General features: G+C 45.8%; 1 protein-coding gene across 1 annotated transcript in view; it reads left to right on the top strand.

Moving 5' to 3' along the window:
- The window catches only part of SFRP1 (secreted frizzled related protein 1), a 46,288-nt gene extending 37,133 nt beyond the window's left edge, over nt 1-9,155 (top strand). The window contains exon 3 of the mRNA XM_004468694.5: nt 5,654-9,155. Coding sequence (XP_004468751.1) covers nt 5,654-5,976 — 323 coding nt within the window. The 3' untranslated portion in view covers nt 5,977-9,155. The remainder of the gene's footprint in view (nt 1-5,653) is intronic.
- The last annotated feature ends 14,566 nt before the right edge of the window (nt 9,156-23,721 follow it).

Genomic DNA, 23,721 nt, shown 5'->3' with positions numbered 1-23,721 from the left:
CCAAGTCAAGTGGTCTGTTGTTAGACCTCATTCTTTTGAAACTGCAGCATTTGGGATGGATGAACACTTCCTACCTTTGGAATTTGCTTTCCTCCTGTGGTTTTTGTGACACTGAGCTGGCCAGGTTTTCCACCTGTGCCTCTCATGAGTTGGCCAATAACTCCCCTTCTTCCTCTCACCCATCCTTCTCATCATGACGCTCCCTAGAATCCCTCTTCTCTTCTTTTCTCTGCACTTTATCCCTTATCTTTTATCTGTAATAGGATGACTTACAAATCTGATTTTTAGCTCAGCCCCATCCCCACCTTTCCCACCAGATCCTTTTTAGATCCTTGCAGCACTTTCACGTCATTGATTGTATAAATGACTGGCACTTGACAAATGGTTGCCTTAACTGCAAACATCATGCTGACGTAATTGGAAGAACGGTGGTACCACTAGTGAAAACAGGGCAGTCAGGAGGAAGACATGGAGCCGAAGAAAGTGAGTTTAGGATGGGTGTGATGAATTTCCTCAGAAATATTACTAAGCCTTGTGGGGAGGCTACCACGGAGGTATAATTTCTGAGCAAAAATATATGGTTTGGATGACTAAAAGTGGACTGAAACCTTAAAGATTCACTGGTTTGGATGACTGAAAGTGGACTGAAACTTTGAAGATTCACTTGAATGCCAGATAGCTGTGAAAGACCCCGACAACCCTTAACTGCAGCTTCAAGTTTGGGTTTTAAAAGTTTTGGGACCTCTGAATTCTTGCTGGTGGTGACCCACAGATGGGAGTGGATCTTGTTCGATCACAGGAAAGAATTCAAGGACCGAACTAGGCAGCAAGATGGCTTATCGAACAGCATTCCCGGAAGGAAAGCGGGAGCAAGTGGATGGGGCGTGTGGTAGCCTCCAAAAGGAGAGCTACTTCCAGGGGTTGTGAGTTGACACCTTATAAGTCTTTGGGCAAGGGGGCAGTTACTAGATCAGTTGAGCCATTGTTTGCCTAACATTAGGCTTCTGTATCTTGCAAGCCGGTATCTTTCTCTGGGGAATCTAGTTATGTGCTGTCAGCTGCTGGTCTTTCCTCCCCATAGAGCTATCTGCCTCTCCACCTTCCCCACGTGTCTAGATAAGGGACTCGCCACCTGCCCCACGTTCCCTATTCTTCTACCCCAATGTCCTACCATTGGCAAATGTTAAATCCTTGCTTTAAAAAATGGTGGAAGTGGCCTTTGTGTGTGTGTTTCCGGTCCAGCTGTGACAGGTAGCTGAGACCAAGGGTCTGGGAAAGGGAGTTCTGTCCCAGGCTGAGAAGGGCATGTGCAAAGGAGGAAAAGGAGGGCAGGGGAAAGGCTGCCGACTGAGGATGAACTTTGCTGGCCCCCCCCAGGACTGCCCTGCATGGAAACGTGGCCAAGCCGGCAGTCAGACTGCACTCCGGAGACTCTTGACGGATGAAAAACTAAGACTCAGGGAGTTCAAGACCAGATTTTGTGGTCACACAGTTAGAACCCCAGACCCAGTACTCCGTCCAGCACACCAGCTGCCTCGGCAGCTGCTCCTCCCTGCCTGCCGCCACCATTTGCATTGCAAACTGTGAACAGCCCCGGGGAAATCCCTTTGGTCCGGTCCCTGCCAGGACCGTGGGGAGGAAGGCTGGGGCGAGCTGGGGAAGTGGTGAGCCATCCCAGGCCGCTCCTGAGCCGTCACCCATCCCTGCCCAGCAGCCTCTGGGGTGGGGAGGGGCACCCACATCCACGAGGCCCAAGGAAATCCACCTCGAATAGCTAATCGCCTATCCAAACACTGCTGGCAATCTGCATCCCTAAAATAAACCCTTGGAAGATGGAAAGATGTTAGTAATTTCGGGCCATATGTGCCTCCTCCTTCTCTAGCCTCCCCGCCCCCTGAAAAGAAAGTGAGCCAAATGGCAAGAAATAAAGAGTCTAATGCATAACACATTTCCATCATTTGATTTCCCCTCTTTCCCTCTCTGCTCTCCCCACCCATGTAAACTAAATTCCTTTACACGGTCATGGCAAAAGAACATTGATTTTTGATTTAAGTTGTGATTAAAAACAACACAATCAAAAGAGCGAAATAGTTTCCACTGAAGCAATGTCATTCTAAGCCGAGTCGTGGTATAATAGGAAAGATCATGGACTTTGGGGTTAGATAGGGGCTCTAATCCCGGTTCTGTCTCTAAGTAACTGTGGCTTTGTGCTGCCATTCCTGAGCCAGAGTCCTTCTCCTTGGCTGTCATAAGAAAATAATGACACCTCCTTAATATGGTCCCGGTGAGCATGAAAGAAAGAGCACCTTTGCCTGAACCAGGCATGTAGTGGATACTCAGTAAAGGATGGCTCACCTCTCTGGAGAAAAGGGGGTGCCCACCTTGTCAGCTGGTGCTTGCCTGAGTCTTTGCTCATGCTGGATGGAATTGATCACTCCCATCTCAACACTTGGTTCGAAGCCTGAGACTTTGGGAAGTAGCTTGGAACTTGTCTAACAACCAAGGGCTACTTCTTGGAGGAGTTTGTGAAAAGAGCAGACTAGCTCTTACTTTCTCTTCCATCTGTGCAGGAGTCTTTACAGCCTGTCTTTGAGAAGTGCTTTCTCCTAGCCCCATATAGTCTTTTTTTTTTTTTTTTGCTGAGGGGTTATAGGGGCAAAGATGGAGACTCGACTTTGCATAGGCTTGGGCAGCGTGCCTCCTCTTGCTGGTCTCTCCCTCAGCCCTGTGGAGAACAGAGAAAGTGTGTTTATTGAGTGAGCCACCAGATACAGGGTTTGTAAGGCAAAGAGTAGTAGAAGCCGAGCTAGGTGTGGGCCTGCTTGGGGATGTCCAGGCAAGACCTTCCAGGGGTGTGTGCTGCTCTCTATTTCCTGTGCTCTGGCCTGCTGGTCCTCACCCCACTCTATCCACAGCAAGGGTGGGAGTCAAGTATAATCAGAAATGCTGGGAGATAGCTGGTTTCGGATGGAGGAAGAGACTTCCCTATGGAGGATACAGAACTGGCACATCTTTGCTTGCCACATTTTTTCTGTTGACTCTCATGCTAGAGTCAAGAAGTTGCCAGAATGGCCTTTCTTAACCAGGAGGACTTAACTCTTCTACCATTTCGTACATCAAGTCATTTTTTAAAAAAGATTTATTTTATTTATTTATTCCCCCCCACCCCTTGTTTTTGAGCCCACTCTCTGCTCTCTATGTCCATTTGCTGTGTGTTTTCCACGTCTGCTTGTCTTCTCTTCTCGTCTTCTCTTTAGGAGGCACTGGAAACCGATCCTGGGGCCTCCAGTGTGGCAGAGAGGTACTCAATCACTTGAGCCACCTCAGCTCCCTGGTCTGCCATGTCTCTCATTGTCTCTTCTCTTTGTCTCTTTTGTTGCTCCAGCTCACCACACCAGGCCAGCTCACCTTCACCAGGAGGCCCTGGGAAATGAACCCAGGACTTCCCATATGGTAGACGGGAGCCCAATCCCTTGAGATACATCTGCTTCCCAAGTCAGGTCATTTTGAAATTTAGGTGAAGCTGAGAAGAGGGTCTGAGCTTCTCCCACTTATTTTCTTGGTCAGAGTAATCCATTTGGGGTTCATTATAAAGAAGTTTGGAACCATAGTTTTCTACCCAGTGGAGAAAACTCACTGGGAGAATGAGTTGAAGAAAGGAACTGAACTTGACTTACCTACAAGTGTGCCATGATGGTTGGGTGTTAATCCATAGCTAGAGAATTTGGCTTGTGGATGTCAGTTCCTGAACTTGCTGCCATCCTGAGGTTGAGATGCTTCTCAAAGGATACCAGGCTTAGGGTATTAGAAAGGTCTTGAATTAAGTAGGCTTTCAGATCTGGAACTCTTTCATAAGAAAAAGAAAGCAGTGTGAGAGTGTTTAATTTACTGGCTTTGACATATTCATTAAAGATTTGTTCCTAGCTTTTTTCTCCCCCTTATTACTGGGTTAGCCAAGGGTGTGTTTTTCTAATCGACTAAATATTAAACAATAAAGTCTTCACAAATCTGCTTTTTTCCTTTGCCAGAATAGCTTTTTTTTTTTTTTTTTTTTTTTTTACAAGGAGGAACTGTTTTAGCATTTCATAAGTAAAGTCATTTTGAAATTTAGGTGAAGCTGAGAAAGAGGGTTCAAGTTTTTCCCCTTTATATTCTTGGTCTACCTAATCAGTTTGGGGTTCATTATAAAGAATTTTGGTACCATAGAGTCAGTGTGAACAGAAAGGTGATTAAAAGAACACAGTCAGACAGAGTTTTACTTCAGGATTTGTGATTGGGGACAAGTAAAGTTAACCTTAAGCCTCAGTTTTCTTATCTGTTAGATGGGGAAAATAATTATATCTTCCTCATAGATTTGTTAGGATTAAATGAGAAAATGCAGGTAAAATACTGAGCACGCTTTTGACATGCCATATGCTTTGAAATTGTTGGCTACTGTGATTTAGTTCAGATATAAGACTTTCCTCATAGAATGTGGGTGGAAGTTTTGAGTTATTAGAAAGAAGGGGTTTGGGAATTCGAAATGTAGATGAATTCAGAGGATATACAAATTATCTGGTATCATCTAAGAAATGCATCTCTCAACTCCTTCGGAAATATCTAGTTTAGGTCTGGGCAGTCTTAGAGGGGAATTGTCAAAAAGGGTCTCCATTCCCAAAAAGATATCAGTGACACCACATGCTTAGTGCTTTCACAGCTTACAATGTGCCTCTGCTTGATTGATTATCATCAATAGGCCCAGTATACCCATCACTAAAGTATTTGTCCACAGGTTAAAAATAATGACAATTCAGGATCTGGTGAGACAAAGGCAGAAGAAAACAAAAGAAGAGGGCAGAGTTGATGGATGGGCCAATTTTTCCACTTTGCTGGGGCTTGTGTTGAGGACCAGAAGAAGCCAGGGTACCATATTAGCTTCGTGGCAGAGATTAGCACCATGATTTATCTACTGGGACTTAATTCCCCTGCTCTATCAGGAAGCAAAGGTAGAGTCTGACTCTATGTGGGTCTACTCATTGGACTGACAGAACATAAGCAATACCTGCTGCTAAAAGCAGCTGCCTTAATGGTGCACTCTGAAGGCCCTGCTTTCTCCAATGCTGAAGTTGGACTTTGATGTTCTGTGTACCCAAGCATGACCATTTTAGGTGCTCTTTAACTTTCCCTTATCAAAACTCCATACATCTTGTTTATAGGACTCAACTCTCAGGAATTTTAGGTTCTTTGGATATTAAACTCAACAGGTAACTTTCTCTTTTAAAAAAATCAGTGTAATTTTTTTTTTTCTGAGATCTATAGCTTTAGATTATATGGATTATATTGAATTATATAATTCCCTTAAAGCATTATGTGATACTCTGAGTCACTGAATTTTAAAAAAAGAAATATGATTTGGCTTTGAATTTTATTTGAGAATCGCATGTCACCCTGTGGCAATTATTGACATACCATTAGATGCCACAAAACCAAGGTTGCAGAATCAGTAGCATAAAGAGTGAGGCCTCGAATTTTATAAATCTACCTCTGGTGTTCTTTTTCTTGCTATTTGCTTTTCATTTGACCATCCTCTTCAGTCTGGGTTATTGTTTTAGATGAAAAGCTGTGTTCTAAAATGCTTTCTCTCCTTTTCTCCTCCCCACCCCACCACCTCTAGCACTGAGGATGAAGATAAAAGAAGTGAAAAAGGAAAATGGGGACAAAAAGATTGTCCCCAAGAAGAAGAAGCCTCTGAAGCTGGGGCCCATCAAGAAGAAGGAACTGAAGAAGCTCGTCCTGTACCTGAAGAACGGAGCCGACTGTCCTTGCCACCAGCTGGATAACCTCAGCCACCATTTTCTCATCATGGGGCGCAAAGTGAAGAGCCAGTACTTGCTGACAGCGATCCACAAGTGGGACAAGAAAAACAAGGAATTCAAAAACTTCATGAAGAAGATGAAAAATCACGAATGCCCTACTTTTCAGTCGGTCTTTAAGTGATTCTCCCGGGGGGTAGGTTGGGGAGGGCGCCAGCGGGTTGGGGCGAGGGGTGGGGGAAGAGCGGGACGACCCTGGACCCATGGCGGTCACACATTGCTCCTTCTGTCGGTAGTGGACGTTGTAATCCAGTCGGCTCTGTTCTTGCAGCCTTCCCACGTCCTTCCCTCCACAGCCACGCTCCAGATCCCCGTCTAGCCAATATTTAAAGCTGCACGTTCAGGTAAAGAAAGGGCCATTTAGATTAGGAAGCCATTTTGAAGACCTGCAGTGCGAAGCAGCAGGCACTGTGCACAAGAAGGCGTGGGACCGTTTCAACCAGACACATGGCCACTAAAAGAGAAAATTGTTGCTAGTGAAAAGAGGGGCTTGGGCAAGAAGTGAGTCCACCACAACAACCAGGTTGTGCCACTTTCTTGGTGGTGGTATCATTGCTTTCTGGATTTATCCGCTAATAGCTGGCTTTGGGGGGTAGCAAAACCTAAGTCTTGGTAAATCATGTTTCTTCAGTTACAGAGTAATTTCTCTTTCTGCCCTTTTTAGACAGAACCAGGCACAGACCACCTTGGCAATGTAAGATCAATTCCAGAGTGTTAATAGGTGCAGGGAAGAAAAGCTCAAGGTCACTACATAATAGAGCAAACGGAGGAGCTAGAAGGGAGATCATTACCTGAGCATTTGTCATTCTCTCCCAGGGATTTTCTCTTGATAGGAATCAGCCCTTCTCAGATGCCACGAAAGTGGCAGTTGCCGTGCACCTCAGAGTGTGGACCTACCTCTGGAGATACGGAGGGGTGGCAAGTGCCTGACTCCCTGTAAAGAAAGGAAAACATAGTGGGCACCAAACCCACTGTGGGAGGGACCATGACTTTCAGACAGAGAAGGCAATGGTCAGTGGTTTTCAAAAAACAAATCTAAAGAAGGAACAAGAAGGACAGAAAGAAAAAAGTGTTAGAAAAGCCCAGCAAAGTTGCTAGTCACGGTGAATCACGATTGGGTTAAGAGCTTAGTATTCTGATTTCATCTGCTTGTTCACCTCACATTTTTGAAAGGCCAAAAAACCCCACTTACTTTACAAGTTTTTTTTTAAGTCAAAGTTGTACTCAGAGCACAGGCTCTTTATCTGTGCTTGTAGCATAGGAGTGCAGTTTTCCTTCCAGAGTAAGATTTGCTTGCCTTCTTAATTGCCCTGGCCCCAACATAAAGCTAATCAAAACAGTGCTTCCAATTCTTTCTTTTCCTGTGAAGAAATGTATTGCTTTACACTTGATTGCCTGTAGATGGAAGAAAATCAAACCAACCTGTCTGTCCCTCTGCACTTTTCTTCTTTTTGTCATTTCTGCAGAGGGAAAGTTGTGCCTCATGCATCCCTGCCGAAGGAGATAGTTTTAAAGGCAAAACATCCCTGCAGCTTTTCTCAAGTACCCTTGGATATTTCTCAGAGCCCTTGAGTTTAATAAGTGATGTATATAAACCTTTTCACTTAAAACAGTACTACCAAACTCAATTCATAAGATGCAATTCTAAAAATAAAATGTTAAGTTCTTTCCTAGACCCTGATTCTTAATTCTTGGGAACACCTCGATGGCATCAGTGATTGTCCCTTTTGGTGAGTTGTTTCTAACTCAATCTGGATGCTGCAGTGAGGCTGGGAAATGTCAGCCCAGGCACCCCTAGCCTAACAGAAACAGTGGACGATTCCTTTAACCACTGAAGGCTCCAGTCTAAAAATCAGCCTGCCAAATTCATTACCTACATGAGGGTTTTCCTGATAAAATTAACCTTTCACAATTAGTGGTGCCATCATTTTATACCTTTTTTTTTTTTAACCTTTTATCATGAAGTTTTGGGGAACTTATATGATTTGCTTGTAATTTCAGATTTAAAAACAACGTATGTGTCGTACTTAATTAGAAACTAATCCTGTTGTCCAACTAAAACTCAGAGTACTTTTATGAGATCTCAGTTTTGGTTGATTGAACTCAAGAGCCCAGTGCTTTTACGTATGTGCTCATTTTGACAAAGTGCATCTTGCAACACACAGGGCCTTCTATCCCGGGCCAGGGCTGTAGCTGGTTTTATTTGGGATGTTTGTAGTTACAGCAGAGGGAAAATTATGGAGGAATTGGTGGCCATGCTATTTGGCTTTCTCAATGGGAATTCTCAGAAAGTGCAATTTCAAGAAAGTTCAAAACTAAATTGGAGGTGTACATTGCAGCTGTGGGTTTCCCCCCAACTTCAGAGTCCCTGGGTGTGACGTTTCACTGTCTACTTTATGAAAACTTCAGACAGACACCAGCTTTGTTGCATCACATCAGCAATGTCAGGGCAAAAGGGGAGGCTTTGGGCCAAAAGCTGCATTTTTTCATAAATCTTTGTTTTTCTCATGAAGGCTCTTTAACAAAACCAATGTGCAGGCTCATTGGATTGGTCATGCAGGTTTCCACAAGAGGAGGTCATATCAGTGTGTGATTTGGTGTTTGTTGCTAGAGCAAAGGTCATCATTGTGAAAATTTAAAATAATCGTTCAGGGTGGAGTTGCGGAAGGTAATTGGCAGAACTCAGCTAAATCTTTGAAGAATATTAGTCGTTATCTTCGAAGATAGAATGTCAGGTATGAATTCCAAGAACATTTTATTTTTAAGATATTCTGTGTAACATGTGGCTGTGGGTGTCCATGAATGAGCACTGACTTCTTCCCCAAGGCAAAAAACCAAGAGGAGCTTAAGTTTTCATTTGGATCTGTAAATGACAGAAATCCCATTTCCCAAACCTAGAATCTGTTTTTCTCATCAGACTCCAGCTAACTGTTGCTCTTGTAACTCCGTAGATGTGATGGCCTCGGACAGGGAGGCACCTTCCTTGGGGTAGCGTACACTGTCCTTTCTGACTTGTCACCAAGAGACATGTAGGACAGAGATGACGTTCCCTTCTCCTCTAGTTCCTTTGTGGAGCACGCCTCCTTTAGAGTCTAAATATTTTACGAAAGCTTGGAATACTGTGAAAACGTTTTACTTTCCTTTTCATTTGTGTTGTTCTTTTTTTTTTTTAAACTGCATTTTACCAGATGTTTTGATGTTATCGCTTATGTTAATAGTAATTCCTGTATGTGTTCATTGTATTTTCATGCTTTTCCTGCCATGTATCAATATTCACTTGACTAAAATCACTCACTTAATCAATGATAATGTGAATTGTGAAGTTTTTCCCCCCAATCACACACCACTCGCCCTTTACACGACGCACACGGAACCCTATCCTGACTTTATTTTTTAAAATGATGGTTCTGGTCCCAGATCAATAGTTTTCAGGTGGTATCTGGGCGTGGGTGGGCTGGAGGAGCACCTGGAAGGCACCACAGGCTCCCCCCCCCCCCAATATTACCATCTGCTCCTAGGGATAACTTTCAGAAGTATTTCTCCAGCTGTACATGTTTCAGATCAGAGAGAAGGTTAAACCCTTACCCTAAAAGAATGTATTTTTCAGCCCTGCCTGAATTTCTTTTCTGTTTCTGGTTTCCGATGCTCCTCTCCCTCCAGCCCAATCTGGATGAGATCTTGGAAAATACCACACCCACCCCTTCATTCACAGACGAAGAAAAGCTGTACGGCCAGGATTTCCCAACTAGTTTGGGACCCCAGGGTCCGTGGCATCGCTGGGACTAGAACCCAGGACTCCCAAGCCTGGGTGTGTAGATGCTGTCCATCACCTGCCGAGTTTCTCTTTGGACCCAGGGTACTGCACTTGTGAACCCAAACTGTTTCACATTAGAATATATGCTTCTTAAAAAAAAAAAAAAGGAATATACGCTTCTTGCGTAAGGAATTCTTCAGTGTGACATTTAATTCTGTAAGCAATTACAGTAACAACAGTTGCTGCCTGATTCATAAGGCACCTCTGAGCCCCAGACACCTGGCATTTTTTTACCCAGAAGAGTGTAAATACTCCCAAGTCACCCCAAATCACACCCGAGCACAGAGACCCCATTTCTTAGGCATGATAATATATGAGGATTTATAAAAATTCCGTCGAAGTCATGCTCTAAAATAGATTTTTCACACACCAGGGTACCCCACTAGTAAAAGAGCGATATTCTAACACAACCAATGAAACGGTGGGCTTTTCCTTTCCGCTATCTTGTGGTTGATAAGAAAGAAAAATCTCTTATTAGGCTGGGCATAGATATCATTGGCACCTCACCAAAAGCTTTACCCTCCATGGCCCAATAATTCCCGGTTGTGGTTTTGATTTTTTAAAAATAACAGGCAAGCGGATTTGGCCCAATGGATAGGATATCTGCCTACCACATGGGAGGTCCAAGGTTCAAACCCAGGGCCTCCTGACCCGTGTGATGAGCTGGCCCAGGCGCAGTGCTGATACGCGCAAGGAGTGCCATGCCATGCAGGGATGTCTCCTACGTAGGGGAGCCCCATACGCAAGGAGTGTGCCCCATAAGGAGAGCTGCCCAGCGTGAAAAAAAAGTGCAGCCTGCCCAGGAGTGGCACCACACACATGGAGAGCTGATGAGCAGGATGATGCAACAAAACGACATACAAATTCTCGGTGCTGCTGACAAGAATACAAGCGGACGCAAAAGAACACACAGCAAATGGACACAGAGAGCAACAATGGGGGGGCGGGGAAGGGGAGAGAAATAAATCTTTAAAAACAACGAAAAACATTAGCAAAAGAACAATGTAGTGTGTGTAAAGGTAACTCAGCTCTAGCTGCTGCAGTTGTCCTGGAGCTTGGGGTGCCCAGGAGTCTGGGCTGGTTGAGCTTGTGCCTGAGATGCTGGCAGGGCCGCAGAAAGACTGGGAACACCGCAAAACACCACAGAATGGCTGGGACACCACAGTTGGCAGCACCACACTTTGTATTGCTATCCCTTCTGAAGTTCCGTGAACGACTCATACATGGTGTAAGTTAATAGAGGTAGAGACACACATGAAAAACCCTAACTCTTCTCTTTAGAGCTGGGTGCATCTGGCTCTTCAAAGAATGCGTCTCAAATTTTAACACACAAACGAATCACCTGGCAACTGTGTGAACGTGCAGTCTTGGATTGGGTAGTTTCTTTGCTTTGCTGCTGAAAGCAGATACCATAAAGCGCACTGGTTTTAACGATGGGAATTTATTAGCTTACAAGCTTAGTTTTGTAGCTGTGAAAATGTGCAGATCTAGGTATCATTGAGACGATGCTTTCTTCCTGACGACTGGCTGCCAGCGATACTGGACTCTGTCACATGGCAAGGCACGTGGCAGCATCTGCTGATCTCTCCTTGCTCTTTGCTTCCAGCTTCTTGTTTCTGTGGCTTCTCTATGAATTTCACGCTCTTCTAAAGGACTCCAGTAAGAGGATTAAGACCCACCCTGGGCCACGCCTTAACTGAAGTCGCCTTACGGAAAAGTCCTGCTTACGACAAGTTCACACCCACAGGAATGGATTAGCTTCAAGAACATGATTTTCTGGGCTACGTACAGTTCCAAACCACCATGGGTAGGTCTGGGGAAGGGCTGGAGCTGTGCATCTCCACTGGCTTAGTGTGCCAGTGATGCTGGTCTACAGAGTGCACTGTGAACCACAAAGGTCTAAGAGGAGGAGGGAGAGGGCTGCTGTAATAACACTGTCTCTGGGATATGTACGTGGAGCTCATCTCCCAGAGAATCAGAATATTAACCATGCTATGGGCTGAAAAGAAAACCAATCCATGGAAGAGTCGCTGTTAGGCCCTGAAGCCGTAGGCTGGTTCTTTGAACCCCCTCTTTAGACTTTGCTTTTGTCCCAAACTTTAGGGGTTGATTCTTTTTTTCCCTCTGTGTCCGTGTATTCAGAGAACTCCCAGATTCCTTCCCATTTCTTTCTTCCTCAGTGGTCTATTAGCAATCTAAGTTGTACTCTTTACTAAACTTCCACCCCAGGCTCCAGCCCTGCACTCAGCAGGGGTCCCTGGAGTTAACCAACTGGTGGTAAAGCCTGCTGGCTGTTTCCTTAGATGTTTTTACCTTGATAGCTGGAGTAATATCGGAAGTTGACAACAGAATTTGGACTTTCCATGTTCCATTTGTTCACATCTGGGCAGTTTCAAACTCAAGTGGTGGGAGGGGCCAAGAAAGGGAGGGTGTGGGAAATCGAAGTATTTAGAGGTGAAATCCCATTTCTTTGATAGATTGAAGACGGCCTTCTGAGCAGGGCTGATTTACTGGGGAGCAGGTGTTAGGAATTGCTGTCAGCAAAGGCTGCTTTTTGTAGGCTTGCAGAAGATGGGTCCCAGAGCAAGCGCCAAAGAGGAGCGGAGAGCGCCCATGTCCTTACACATCTGTGGACTATTTAGATAAGACGGGGCTGTGCTTAATCACGGAGAGAGTTGTTTGCTTAAATAAAGGAGGGAAAGTTGCACGTGTGTGTTTAAGGAGAGAAAGAGGCGGTAGGAAGGAGGAGGAGGGAGCCAGCAATTTTCCACAGCTGAAGCCCCACCAAGTGGTTTTAATTAGGATGCCTTTCCAATCACCTGAGTGCCAGGATTGGTTCAACGGGGGATGAAGGATTAGGAATTCTCGGGGTGTTGTCCTTGGGATTTCAGCTAAGATACTGCTGTGGGCATCTGTGACCTTCAAGGAGAATCTTACCTTGCCCTTCCCAGGAGTGCCTGAGACCAGGTCTGTTAGACTGTGTACCATTAAGAAGCCTTTCCCTGGCTGGCTAGGGGATCCCCGGCCAGGGTTTCTCTTAAGTTCCTTGGGTGTTAAACTGATAAAACAATCAAAACCCAGAACTGCATTATCAGAGTTAGAAAGAAAAGGGGAGACCCCACTAAAATGCTGGGTACCTGAACCCTCTCTGTTAGACTTAATGATCCACACCTGAATCCACAGTCTCTATTTGTACCTGGGTCTGGGTTGATGGGGAGATGGGGCCTCTGTTTCCATTTTTGCTACCTATTCCCCTGGAGAAGTATGTAGACCTGGGCAATTTTGCCTTTTTAGCGAGAAGATTAAGTCCATCATCTGAAAGAATAAAGTGGATGAATGCCCCAACTCAAGTGTCCATTTCACATTGTGGCCCAAGGACAGCCAGGGTGGGGTCCACAGAATGAACTGGATTCCTCTGGGGTCAGCTCCCTCCCAAAGCTGGCAGCTGAAGCCATTGGGAATCTAACTTTGGCTGCCTGTCCTGGCAAGTTACTCAGTGACTTCTAGCAGCAGTACATCCCTCCAGCATGGCAAATCAGGCCTTGATCTGGACCAGGCTTTGGGCAGGCCCCAAGGCCCCAGCAGAGGAGAAAAAGGAGGAGGATGCATCAGTAGCTGGCCAGAGAAAAAGCAAGCACCAGCCTGCAAACTGCAATTAATATCAGCATGAAGCCTTCCTGGCTCTGCCCCCATCTTGCCAATCACTGCCATATATAAACTGAGTCTCCCCATAATTCTCTCTGCTGCCTTATTTTCTGATGCCCCTCCTTGCAGTGCCAGGACTGACAGCTTGTTATGATGTTGAGACTGGAAACTTCCATGGGTGTCTTAGTTGGCTAGAAGCTGCTGGGAGCAATGTACCAGAAATGGGTTGGTGTTTATAATGGTAATTTATTAGGGTAAAAGCTTACAGTTCTGAGGCTATGAAAGTGTCCAAATCAAGGCATCATCAGAGATGCTGTCTCATCAGAGAAGCTGTGGGGAACCAGGCATATGGTGGCACCATCTAAAAATGCTTCTCCCTGAGCTCAGCTGTGGGCAATCAGGCATATGTATCCTATGCTCCCTTTCCTTCAGGTCTCTCTTTCATCCTTTGGGGGAGGGAGGGTCACCTCTGTGATCTGCTGATTCCAGCCTCTGGCCTCCAGGCCCCCTCTCCCAGCCTCTTGGCGCTCCCCTGTCTCTGCTGTTCTTTATTGTGTGTCTCTGCAGTTTCTCCCTTTTATAAAGGACTCCAGTGAGAGGATCTGGATCCACCCTGGGTCATGCCTCACTGAAGTAATCCAACTGATGGCCCCCCAACTGAATCCAATCCAATCCAATTAAAGTGTTCCAACCCCACAAGAATGGATTAGCTTCATGAACATGACCTTTCCTGGAATCCACAAAAAGCTTCAAACGCTCACAATGGATGATGGAGGTATCCCATGATGTAGACTAGGAAGGTGAAGTCTAGATGTACACCGGGCTTGAGAGACTTGCATCCTACTTGAACATTTGCTGTGAAAGAATGCTCCATTCCAACCTTAGAAACTAGCTTGATTGTGCTGTGAATTTTGATGAAGAGAGAGGACAGCTGGTATGGGCTCATCAGCTCAGCTCCTAGCAAGATACTTCCATCCTCAGCCTTCCTCCTTGTGAGTCTCTCTCTAGCCCTAAGCCAGAGACCATCATGCTGGCCTTGGCGACTGGTCTTCCCTCCAACTCTCAACTTTTCCCAGCAATCCTCAGACTGAATCTGGAGCAGGTCAGTGAAAAATCCTCTCCTCTCTTCTGACTCATTGTTTCTTCCCTGCCTGGCGGATGGAAACATGTTTGTTCAGAAGTGGTTTTAACTGCAAAGAGATCCAGCTTTGAAATCAAGGCAGATAAAATCTACGGGTTTCAAAACATGCCCACGAATGTGTGAGTGCCAAAACACACACAGACACAGAGGCCCACTCAGACACACACACACACACACACACACACAGACATACACACAGACAGATGTACGCACAGACCCACTTACAGGGACAGAGACACACACATGCACAGGCTCACACAGAGAGACACACACACGGACGCACGTGTTTTCTCCCATCAGGCACAGGGAGATGGTCACAGGCTCTGCCCCAGGAAGAACATTTTGTGTTTTTTTCAAAGCTCTAGCTGCTCTGGGTCTTAATGTGTTGTTATCATTTTTCACAATCACTGTCATGTGCTCAGATGATTGGAAGCTGCATTCAGAATGTTTGTGCTCATGTAATTGCTTGTTTCCTACTGAAATGTCCATGTCAGACCCCTTCATTTTTCTCATCATCGCTTGCCCAATATACTGCCTGACCAGGGAGGTCCAGCCCAGCCCATTGGTACTGATTAGGGTGCCTGGGTGCGCTGTTAGGCGCTGCCCACAGGGACGCGGGGCCGAGTGCAGGAGGGGCTTGGTCCAGCAATGAGGGTGGGCGGGGGAGGCACTCCTGGTTTCTCCGCCAGACACTAGGACAAGGCCAACTTGACAGGACACTGGCCCACCTCCTGATTTTGGATTAGGCTACACTCAGAGAACATTTTGCAACCCCCTCGCCTTGCCCCCAAGTATTTCCGAGGAAATATGACCCTTGTGTTTCTGATTCATGTGCACTTAACTCATTAAAATGCTGATTTACAAAGGGCGTGTGATGTCCAAACAAACCTCTGGGGCCTCGATTCCAAGCCAGCCCTTTTTTCTTGGTGACTTCTTGAGTGGAGAGTAGGAGGGAAGAGGAATCAAAGATTTTTGTCTTTGAACCGGGAAGTTACATTCCATTGGGAATAAAACTTGGACCTAGTGGCAGGAACGCAGACCTTTGGAATAGACTGGGTTCTTTAATGGACAAGTCATGTGCTTCTAAAGCTAATCAGAACCACCTGGACTTTCTTGAGGTCACTGTCCACGCCTCATGAAATGTTTGAACTTGACCTGGGCTGAACATAAGCCAGGGTACATAAAAAGAAAGACCAGTGTCCATTTACAGAATGAAATGTATGTCTGTGGAGAGCCCTTGGAATCCTGGGATGAACCCTCCATGCCTGGCTCTTCTCATCTTCACCTGAAATTCTTAGCACCTACTTCAGATGAATGTTGGTTTTAACCCTTAAAAAAATCCCTTCCCAGGGCTGAGGCAGCATGTTCTTACAGGGCATCTGGAATGCAGCAAAGGGATATTTACATGATATTAGTTCTGTTGTGGGTGTCTTCTTGAGAAAGTTCTCACCAAACTTCTTTAGGAAGCTCTGGGCTTTGGTCCATTTTTCATGTCTTTTGTAAGAGGAAATCTTCATTCATCCCTGGGCTGTGCGAGAAGAGCATCTCTCGTTTCAGGGCATGTGTGTTTGTGTTCGGATGGGTGCCTGTGGATGTGGGTATGAGTGTTGGTATATTATGGGGTCAGAACGTGAAGGTGTTGGTGTTGGGATATCTGTGCTTGTGTGGGCGCCTTCCATACCAGGCCATGGGACTTCCCACTCCTCGCAGGTCCCTCCCCAGAAGCACCTAGAGCGCTTGCTGGAAAATGGAATGCCCAGTTGTCTCACCCCTTGGGCCCATCCCTCTTGCTTCCTGAATGTCTTTTAATCACTTCAACCTGTTTGCAGATATAACAAAGACAATCACTATGTATATAATAGAACCTCTGTGCCGGCCTCCCTCCACTGCCATTGTCTTATGCATAGTGCCATTGAATTAAGCTTAGTGCCTTACCCATGGCTTATACTCAAGGAGAAGTAGGACAGGTTGGAAACAACTGGACTTCAGTATGCTTTGCCTTGTGGCCTCTGTGGGACCTCCCAGGAGAAAGGAAAGCTCCTCTTAATGGGTGAAGAGGTTGGGCGGCATTCCAATAGCTTAGCTGTCCATGTTTTAGAGCCCCTGCTAAATAGTGCACTATTGTGTTTGAGCCTTCTTCAATTAAACTAGTTTGTCTTACCATTTTGAAGGAGGAAAATGGTGAACTCGTTGTAATAGATTTGAGTGTGTTAAAGGTTGGTCGGGCTTCACAGACGGTGTCCATCAGCTGCTGACATACCAATGAAATTAAGAAAAAGCTAGTTTTCCAGTACTTCTTTGGCAGAGGACCCAGCAACTGACAACCGGTTCAGAATTATGGCTCATAAAGCAGAGAGCCAGCGGCCTGAATGCTGTATGCTTTCTTAGGAGAGACTTTCAGCTTCTTATCTTTCAGAACAGTTAAATGTCTGCCTTTGGGTCATTCTCTTTGGGACCAGTTATTGAATATTTTGGAGGATCCCTTCTGGTAGTCAAGACTTGCGCAAACCTGGCGCAGTTCCTCTTATATCAGTGATTTATTTGGGATTCTCAAGATTCTTTGCTGTAGAATTGCAAAAGCATCCTCCTGAAGGCAGGGAGAAAACACTATCTGCATCCCAAAGAAACCCATCCGAAAAACAAACAAAAAAGCCACAAGGAAGGCCCTAAATTTAGCATAAGTCTGCAAATAAAGAATTTCTGATGGCCTCCTGTACAACTCCTGACAAGGAAGGTGCTAGAGAGGGAGGGTGAGCTCTATTGAGCCTGGCCTCAACACGGGGCACGCCCAGCTCTTTCTCTGTTCCTCTCTCACTTCACAGCATCTTGAGAAGAGCCCTGGGATTGGGTTTGGCTTAAACTACTGTTCACTCTCTCCTGAGCACTTCTGGGTCAAGCCAGATTTTCCAAAGTCCAGGAATATGCGAGTTGGAAGCTGGGTACCACAGACCCTTATTTCTGAATTATGCAGTGGAGTGGCCTCCCAATGGAAAAAAAACAAACCCAAACTCCATGGAGTGCTTTTTCCACCTCCTTCTGCTTACCACACTGAGAATTAACAAGAGGAAAACAGCTACCCCCAAATCAAAAGTGATCAGACCTCTCACAGTGGCAAGAGTTTCCAACTCTGGCAGACAAGATCTTCATCCCTCCCCCAAAGCACTCCCATGAACATTTTCAGCCAGCTCAGCAGAATTCCTCCAGAGGGAGATGCCACTGTTTCCCCAGCCTCCCTGCTGGGTGGGAGTGGAACATGGAACCCACTCTCTGGGCCTCCTGGGTGGAAGAGGAAGGGAAAAGTAGTCAGTGACAGCTCCTGGCTTTATCTGTGTGGCCCTGCTCCTTGGTGGTGTGAGAAGAGGGCGGTTGGACAAGGGCCCCACCTTAGAGGAGAAATGTGCCTAGAAAGTATTTTCTGTCAATACATGAGACTTTCCAAACTGTTCCTGTTATCATGGTTTCTTCCTCACCGTTTCTTCTCCCCCCTTCTCAAATGTCTTTATTTTTTACCTGCACACTCAGTCTTTGGCCTTTCCTCTTGCTCTTTTCCCCACTTTCTTTTTAACAATCATCTTCCTTCATAGCGCTCCCTCTGACTCCTCCAGCCCCACCCTCTATCTTCCTGGCCATTTCCCTTGCTCCTTCTTTGTCTTCGTCTCTCCCTTTGCTCCCCTTCACAGCCAAAGGAACAATCACTGGCACAGGGACTCTTGTTCAGATATGGGAAGCAACAGGGACCCTCTCTGAAAGCTGCTGCTCTCAAGGAATTGGTCCCTGCTTTAGAGGGTCGAACATCTTTCTTTAGAAAGGCAAAGCCAGACCCCAAGTTCTCACTCCCCATATTTCCCAGCCACTTCCATCAACCTGCCTTTGACTTAGGGGTAGCCAAGTCTGACTTACGGCAGGGGCATTTTGGTTAGATTACAGGAAAAGCTGCCTTTCTGAAAGGCAAAGTGGACGTGGGTTTGGTTCCCACAGGTATGAAATGTGGCACATTGTGCCTCCACACTGCCATCCATCCTGGGCCATCCTCAACTGCAGGAACAAAAAAACAAACCATTGTTGTTTTCCAGCCAGGCGGCACATTCCTTCCACAGTTCATCACCCTGTAATCAAGACTCGTGCCCACCATGCACTTCGGGAGCCCAAACAAAAGTGGTTTCCCTTCACACAACACTAACCTATCTTCCATCTGTCAAGTTGGCTTTCCCATCTTGGGACAACTGGCATTTGGGCTCTGACACCTTGCTAGGCAGTAAGAAGCTGAGAGAGATGAAAGGAAATTTCCTGCTTGACTGAGACAAGGGACAGCTGGTGTCCTCATTTTACTGAAGGGCTGAGAGAGGCACAGAGTGTCCACTTAGCAACCAGTCATTTTCTCTGGGCTCTTGGGATTTCCTTGGCCAGGTTCCATGAGGTCCTGGACCCTCTTGGCACTCAAGAATAGGAAGAACAGACAAACGGCTATTTATCTTTGCCCAGCCGCTCTTTCTAGACTGGAGGGAGAGAGTTCTGCTGTTTTTTTAATTAAAAAAAACTTTACTGGGCAGTACTGGGCCACCTATTATGAAAGATGCAATCTTATAGGGAAGGTAAGACATAGATATAAATAACCACGGCACTGAGTAGGAAGGTAAACATCCAAGAAGAGAAGCGTGGGTGAACTGTCCTGAGAAGACTGAGAGCAATGACATCCAAGAAGATCAAAATGATGGAGCAGGCGGCACTGATGTTGGGCCTCAAAGAGAGGCTAGAGCTGGGTATGCCAAGCCAGGAAGAAGACATTCCAAGCAGAGGGTACAGCAGGAGCATTGAGATGGGAAATTAGGGTATGGAGTCAATGTTGGGGGACCCAGTGAAAGTTGATACACAGGAGAATGGCATAATCAGAGGTCGCTTCAAGGGGGCTAGAGAGGGCAAGGAGAAATGAAAGGCACAGTATGATCAGTCAAATGATCTTCAAGTTTCAGTGACTAGCTACCTGAGAAGTGCACTGGCAGGACTGGCTGCCATTAACAGTCCCCAGCTCAGAGCTTCTGAAAGCCTGGTCCATGGACTGGTTGTTATAGGTCCATAAGTTTTGAGCTTGGAGTTTGTAAGCTCTTTAAAAAAAATTTTAAAATTTTTTCTAAAATTCATTTTTATTGTAGTTTACAAGAGTATAGGTCTGTCACAGACTGGAAAGAAAGCAAAACAAAACCAAACACTGGTCTTTCATGACCCAGAGTTTGAGAAGCACGTCCTTAGTTTATCCTTGCCATTATTCCTGGACAAGTGTGTTCTCCTTGATTTCCTGAAGGCTCCGTGTTCCCTTAGTGATATGTGCTCAGGCCTCCCAGTGTTTGCTGAGGTCTAGTCTATTTCCTCTCTCCAGATGGACACCAGATAGTGCAGGTCATGTCTGGACTCATGAGGTGGGTGGGGAGGGGTTGATTTGCTAAGGTGAAATGGGGGCTGGTATTTTGGACCTTTCCTACCTGAGCATCCATGGAGTGAGGTGGGTCTGGATTCCATCTGGCCATGGCTTCCTGGCAAGGCTACCAAATGTTGACTGATACCGGGAAGGCTGAGCAGAACTGTGGCCCTCTGGATTTCCATCCTTTTTTCCTGTCAACTATTTTCACATGCGAACCAGTAGTCTGAATGAGCTGGACTTGGGGTAAAAAATAATGAATTATAGTCTATGTGTTACCCCTATGCCTTTCCCACTTGCTCCCTTTGATCCCTGTCTTAGCAACTCATCTAGATTCTGTAGACTTTTGGTCCCTTTCAGGTGGCAAGGAGAAGTTTCATTTTCATGTACCAAAATTACAGATTAATCTAAATGAAAATTTCAAGCTCTTATTCAAGTTAAATCTCCCTTCCCCCTGTTCCCTTTCTGAAAGCCTCAGAAGCCTGTACTGGAGAAGGGGTATCTCTTCTCCTAGTCTTGTCTGCTCCCCAGCTATTTCTGCTTCTTGGGTGTTAGGGGATGGATAGAGGAACTGAATAAGTATGAAAATCTTGTCCTTGGCTAGTGTCATAGCAATCTCATTTAGGTGTCTTCTAATATAGCTGATCCTTAAAGCTAAGCTCTTTCTTTTTTGGGTACCTCTGTGAATTATTGGGATCCCCTCCCCATGGAGATCTCCCATGTTTCAGCTGACACAAAGAACCCCCCTCAATTTCCTGCTTCAGGAAATATAGCCCGCACCTGTCCGTTGGGGTCTCCTGGTTCTGAAGAGTGTTCTTGTGAGTGTGGTCCTTTGGACGGCTTCTGCCTCCAACTCATAGAACACCTGGCACTGTGGCCCTGCCAGGCTCTGGAAGTCCACTCCCACTGACCACTTTGCCTTTCCAGATCACTCTCCCCACTCTTCCCCTTCAAGATTCTGTAGTTGACATTCAGATACTAGGTCCTGGGACCTCCAAACTCTAGGAATGCATTTTATGGTCCACTAGAAACTCCTACTCTCCTCTAGTCCCAGGACCCCTTTGCATGAGGTGGGGAGAGGGAGTGGAACATCCATGTGCTCTACTTTTACCAAGCCCCCAAGCCTCTTGCAAGAAATGCATTCCCACAATGCCCTCTCTTCATCTCTGTTTCTTACCCTTATAAACTGAAGGAAAGTGGTTGGCATTTCAGTCAGGGTCTTGACAGGAGAGAGAAAGCACACATTATTTTTAATAGAGAGAATGTGATACAAATGCTTGTTAACAAAATAGTGGTGAACTGAAAAGGCAAAACAGACTACAAAGTTATTACAGAGCGAGGAACTGTGGTAAACAGCTACCACCCCTCAGGGACAGAGGGAAGAGGTAGGAATTATGAAAACTGAGAAGCACTTCCCGCCATGAGTAGTAACAGTGTCTGCAATTGCCTTCCTGCTATAAACAACCAGAAGACCATATGAAATGTATGAAATAACTGTTGTCAGACACTGGATACTAGGCGGCACAGGATTGTGATTTCGGAGAGATGGAAATCAAAAGAGGTGAGCTCTACGATTGCCGTGGCTCTCTGCCTGGAGTCAATTTCTGAACCATGTTGCAGGGAGAGGGAAATCGAATAGAGCCTAGTGTTCTGGCTGAGTTAAGGAGATGGAGATTGGTGATCCAGGAGGCTGAGGCAGCTGGGATTTGTGAGGTAGAGTACCAGAGATGAAAGGGCTGTTCAGAGAAGGAGTCCAGAGAAATGCATGGACTTGAGTCTTTGGGTAATACCAGTGTGCATATGGACAGGGTGACAATCCATGAGATTAGGCAAATAATAGCTTCTAGGAAAAGAATAAATGCTGAGAAACTGTTGGCCAACATATTCCCAGAGCCCACACTGGCCTGGAAATCATTCATTTCTACCAGTGTGAAGAAAACTTGTTGGATACAGTAAATAATCCAGAAGGAACTCTCCTTAAATAGTGGGGTTTAACTAACCTAGAAAACAGCTATGCTAGACCCGCCTGAAAAAGCTTCTTTTTTTTTTTTTAAAGCCCCAAAGAGTGAACTGATACAGGAGTAGCTTAACAGAACAAAGTCCAATACTCTTTAAAGAAAAGCAAGAAAGCCCAGCACTCAAAAATGTAAAAGTCACAAACGTACTAAATTTACCAAGAAAAAACAATGACTTAAAAGCAACAAATGGCAGAGCTGACAGAGTTAGCAGAAAAGTGCTTTAATTTCTCCCAACCCCACCCCTCTTGTGTATGGCTGGACTTTGTGTCTCATTACCAAAGAATAAAGCAGGGAAAGGGCAAAAGAGTAACTTTACAGTGGAAATGCGTGGCAGATACTACCGTCACCAAGTGATCAAAGTCCATATGGCTGGTGATATTGTGTAATACCGTAAACCCCCTCATGCGATGTGATGAGAAGGGCGTATCACTCCAGCTTAAACAGCAGGAAAACATCAGAGAATCCCTAATTGAGGGACATTCTACAAAACACCTGACCAATACTCCTCACAACTGTTAAGCTCATGAAAAACAGGGAAGGCCTAATACACTGTCACAATCCAGAGGAGACTAAGGAGACAGGAGGTAGTATCCTGAATTGGATTCTAGAACAGAAAAAGAACATTCATGGGGAAATTGATGAAATTCAAATGAAGTCTGGGGTTTACTTCATAATGCACTAACGTTAATCTTGGTTTTGACAAACCTGCTATAGTTATGTAAGATGCTAACAATAGGGGAAGTGACATATGGGACATTATCAATTGATCAGCATGCGTGTAAGTCCCACAGAAAGGGAGCAGAATAAATACCTGAAGAAATAATGCCTGAAAGAGATACTTCTAGAAATGAGGGTGGTCTTTCTGCCACCAATTTCCACATTACCATGCCCAAAATGAGCCTCTGCTCAGCCTCCATCACTTCCCAGGTCTCATTTCATTCCTTTCCTCTCTCCCTCTCCTCCACCCATTGGCCATGCTCCATCCATCTGCTGTGCACAGAGAGGGTGTGCTTTCATTCTGGGGACAGAGTGACCTGGCGGGAGGGCAGAATCAGGTTCAAGTCCTGCTTCCCAGCCTTGTGTTGCTGGGTGTCTCTGCTGGCCTCTCAGGGGACCATACATCCCATTTTGCCCTGGTTGGTTCTGGGTTATACAATTGTGAATAGTGCCCCGTTTCACTCTCAAAACTGTGTGGATGAAAAATTTTCTGGTTGCCATGGAGGTGCCTAGGAAGAAGAATGGGAGCTTCAGGATGGTTGGAGCTGGAGTGGTCCCAAGAGATGTAAGAATGCCTGGATAGTCATGGGTTGTTCAGTGGTGGCACAAGGTCATCCAGCTAGCTAGTGGCAGTGCTGAGAGATTTTTTTCAGGTACGGGGGTTGGGAAATGAACCCGGCAACCCAGTGCTCGACCACTGAGCTACACCAGCTCCCTTGAGTTGGTTTTGTTTGTGTGCTTGCTTTTGTTTTTGTCTTGAGGAGGTACCAGAGATCGAATCCAGGACCTCATACATGGGAAGCAGGTGCTCAACCACTCGAGCTGTCAGTACATCCACTCCCAGTGTGGAGATTTAAGGCCAGATCTCTGCTCCATCAGACCGACACTCAGCCTCTCTGAGGCCGTCAGCCGGCCTCAGTTGCTCGAGTGCTTTTCTAACACCTCTTCCCCAGAGATTCTTCAGGAACACCTAGATTTATCCGCCCTGAGTGGATGTTTTGAGTTCGGAAAGTTATGGCTGTGCCCTGCCGGGTCTGGGGGCTGAGCCAGCAAGGGAGCAGGGCTTTGGGAATTAACAGTGTTTAAGGAAGAGACACAAGTGCACGTCGTAAGTCTTCCAC

Source organism: Dasypus novemcinctus, chromosome 29 (genome assembly GCF_030445035.2).
Source record: "Dasypus novemcinctus isolate mDasNov1 chromosome 29, mDasNov1.1.hap2, whole genome shotgun sequence".
NCBI lineage: Eukaryota > Metazoa > Chordata > Mammalia > Cingulata > Dasypodidae > Dasypus > Dasypus novemcinctus.
The sequence above is the reverse complement of the archived record's forward strand: the minus strand, read 5'-3'. Positions and strand labels throughout refer to the sequence as shown.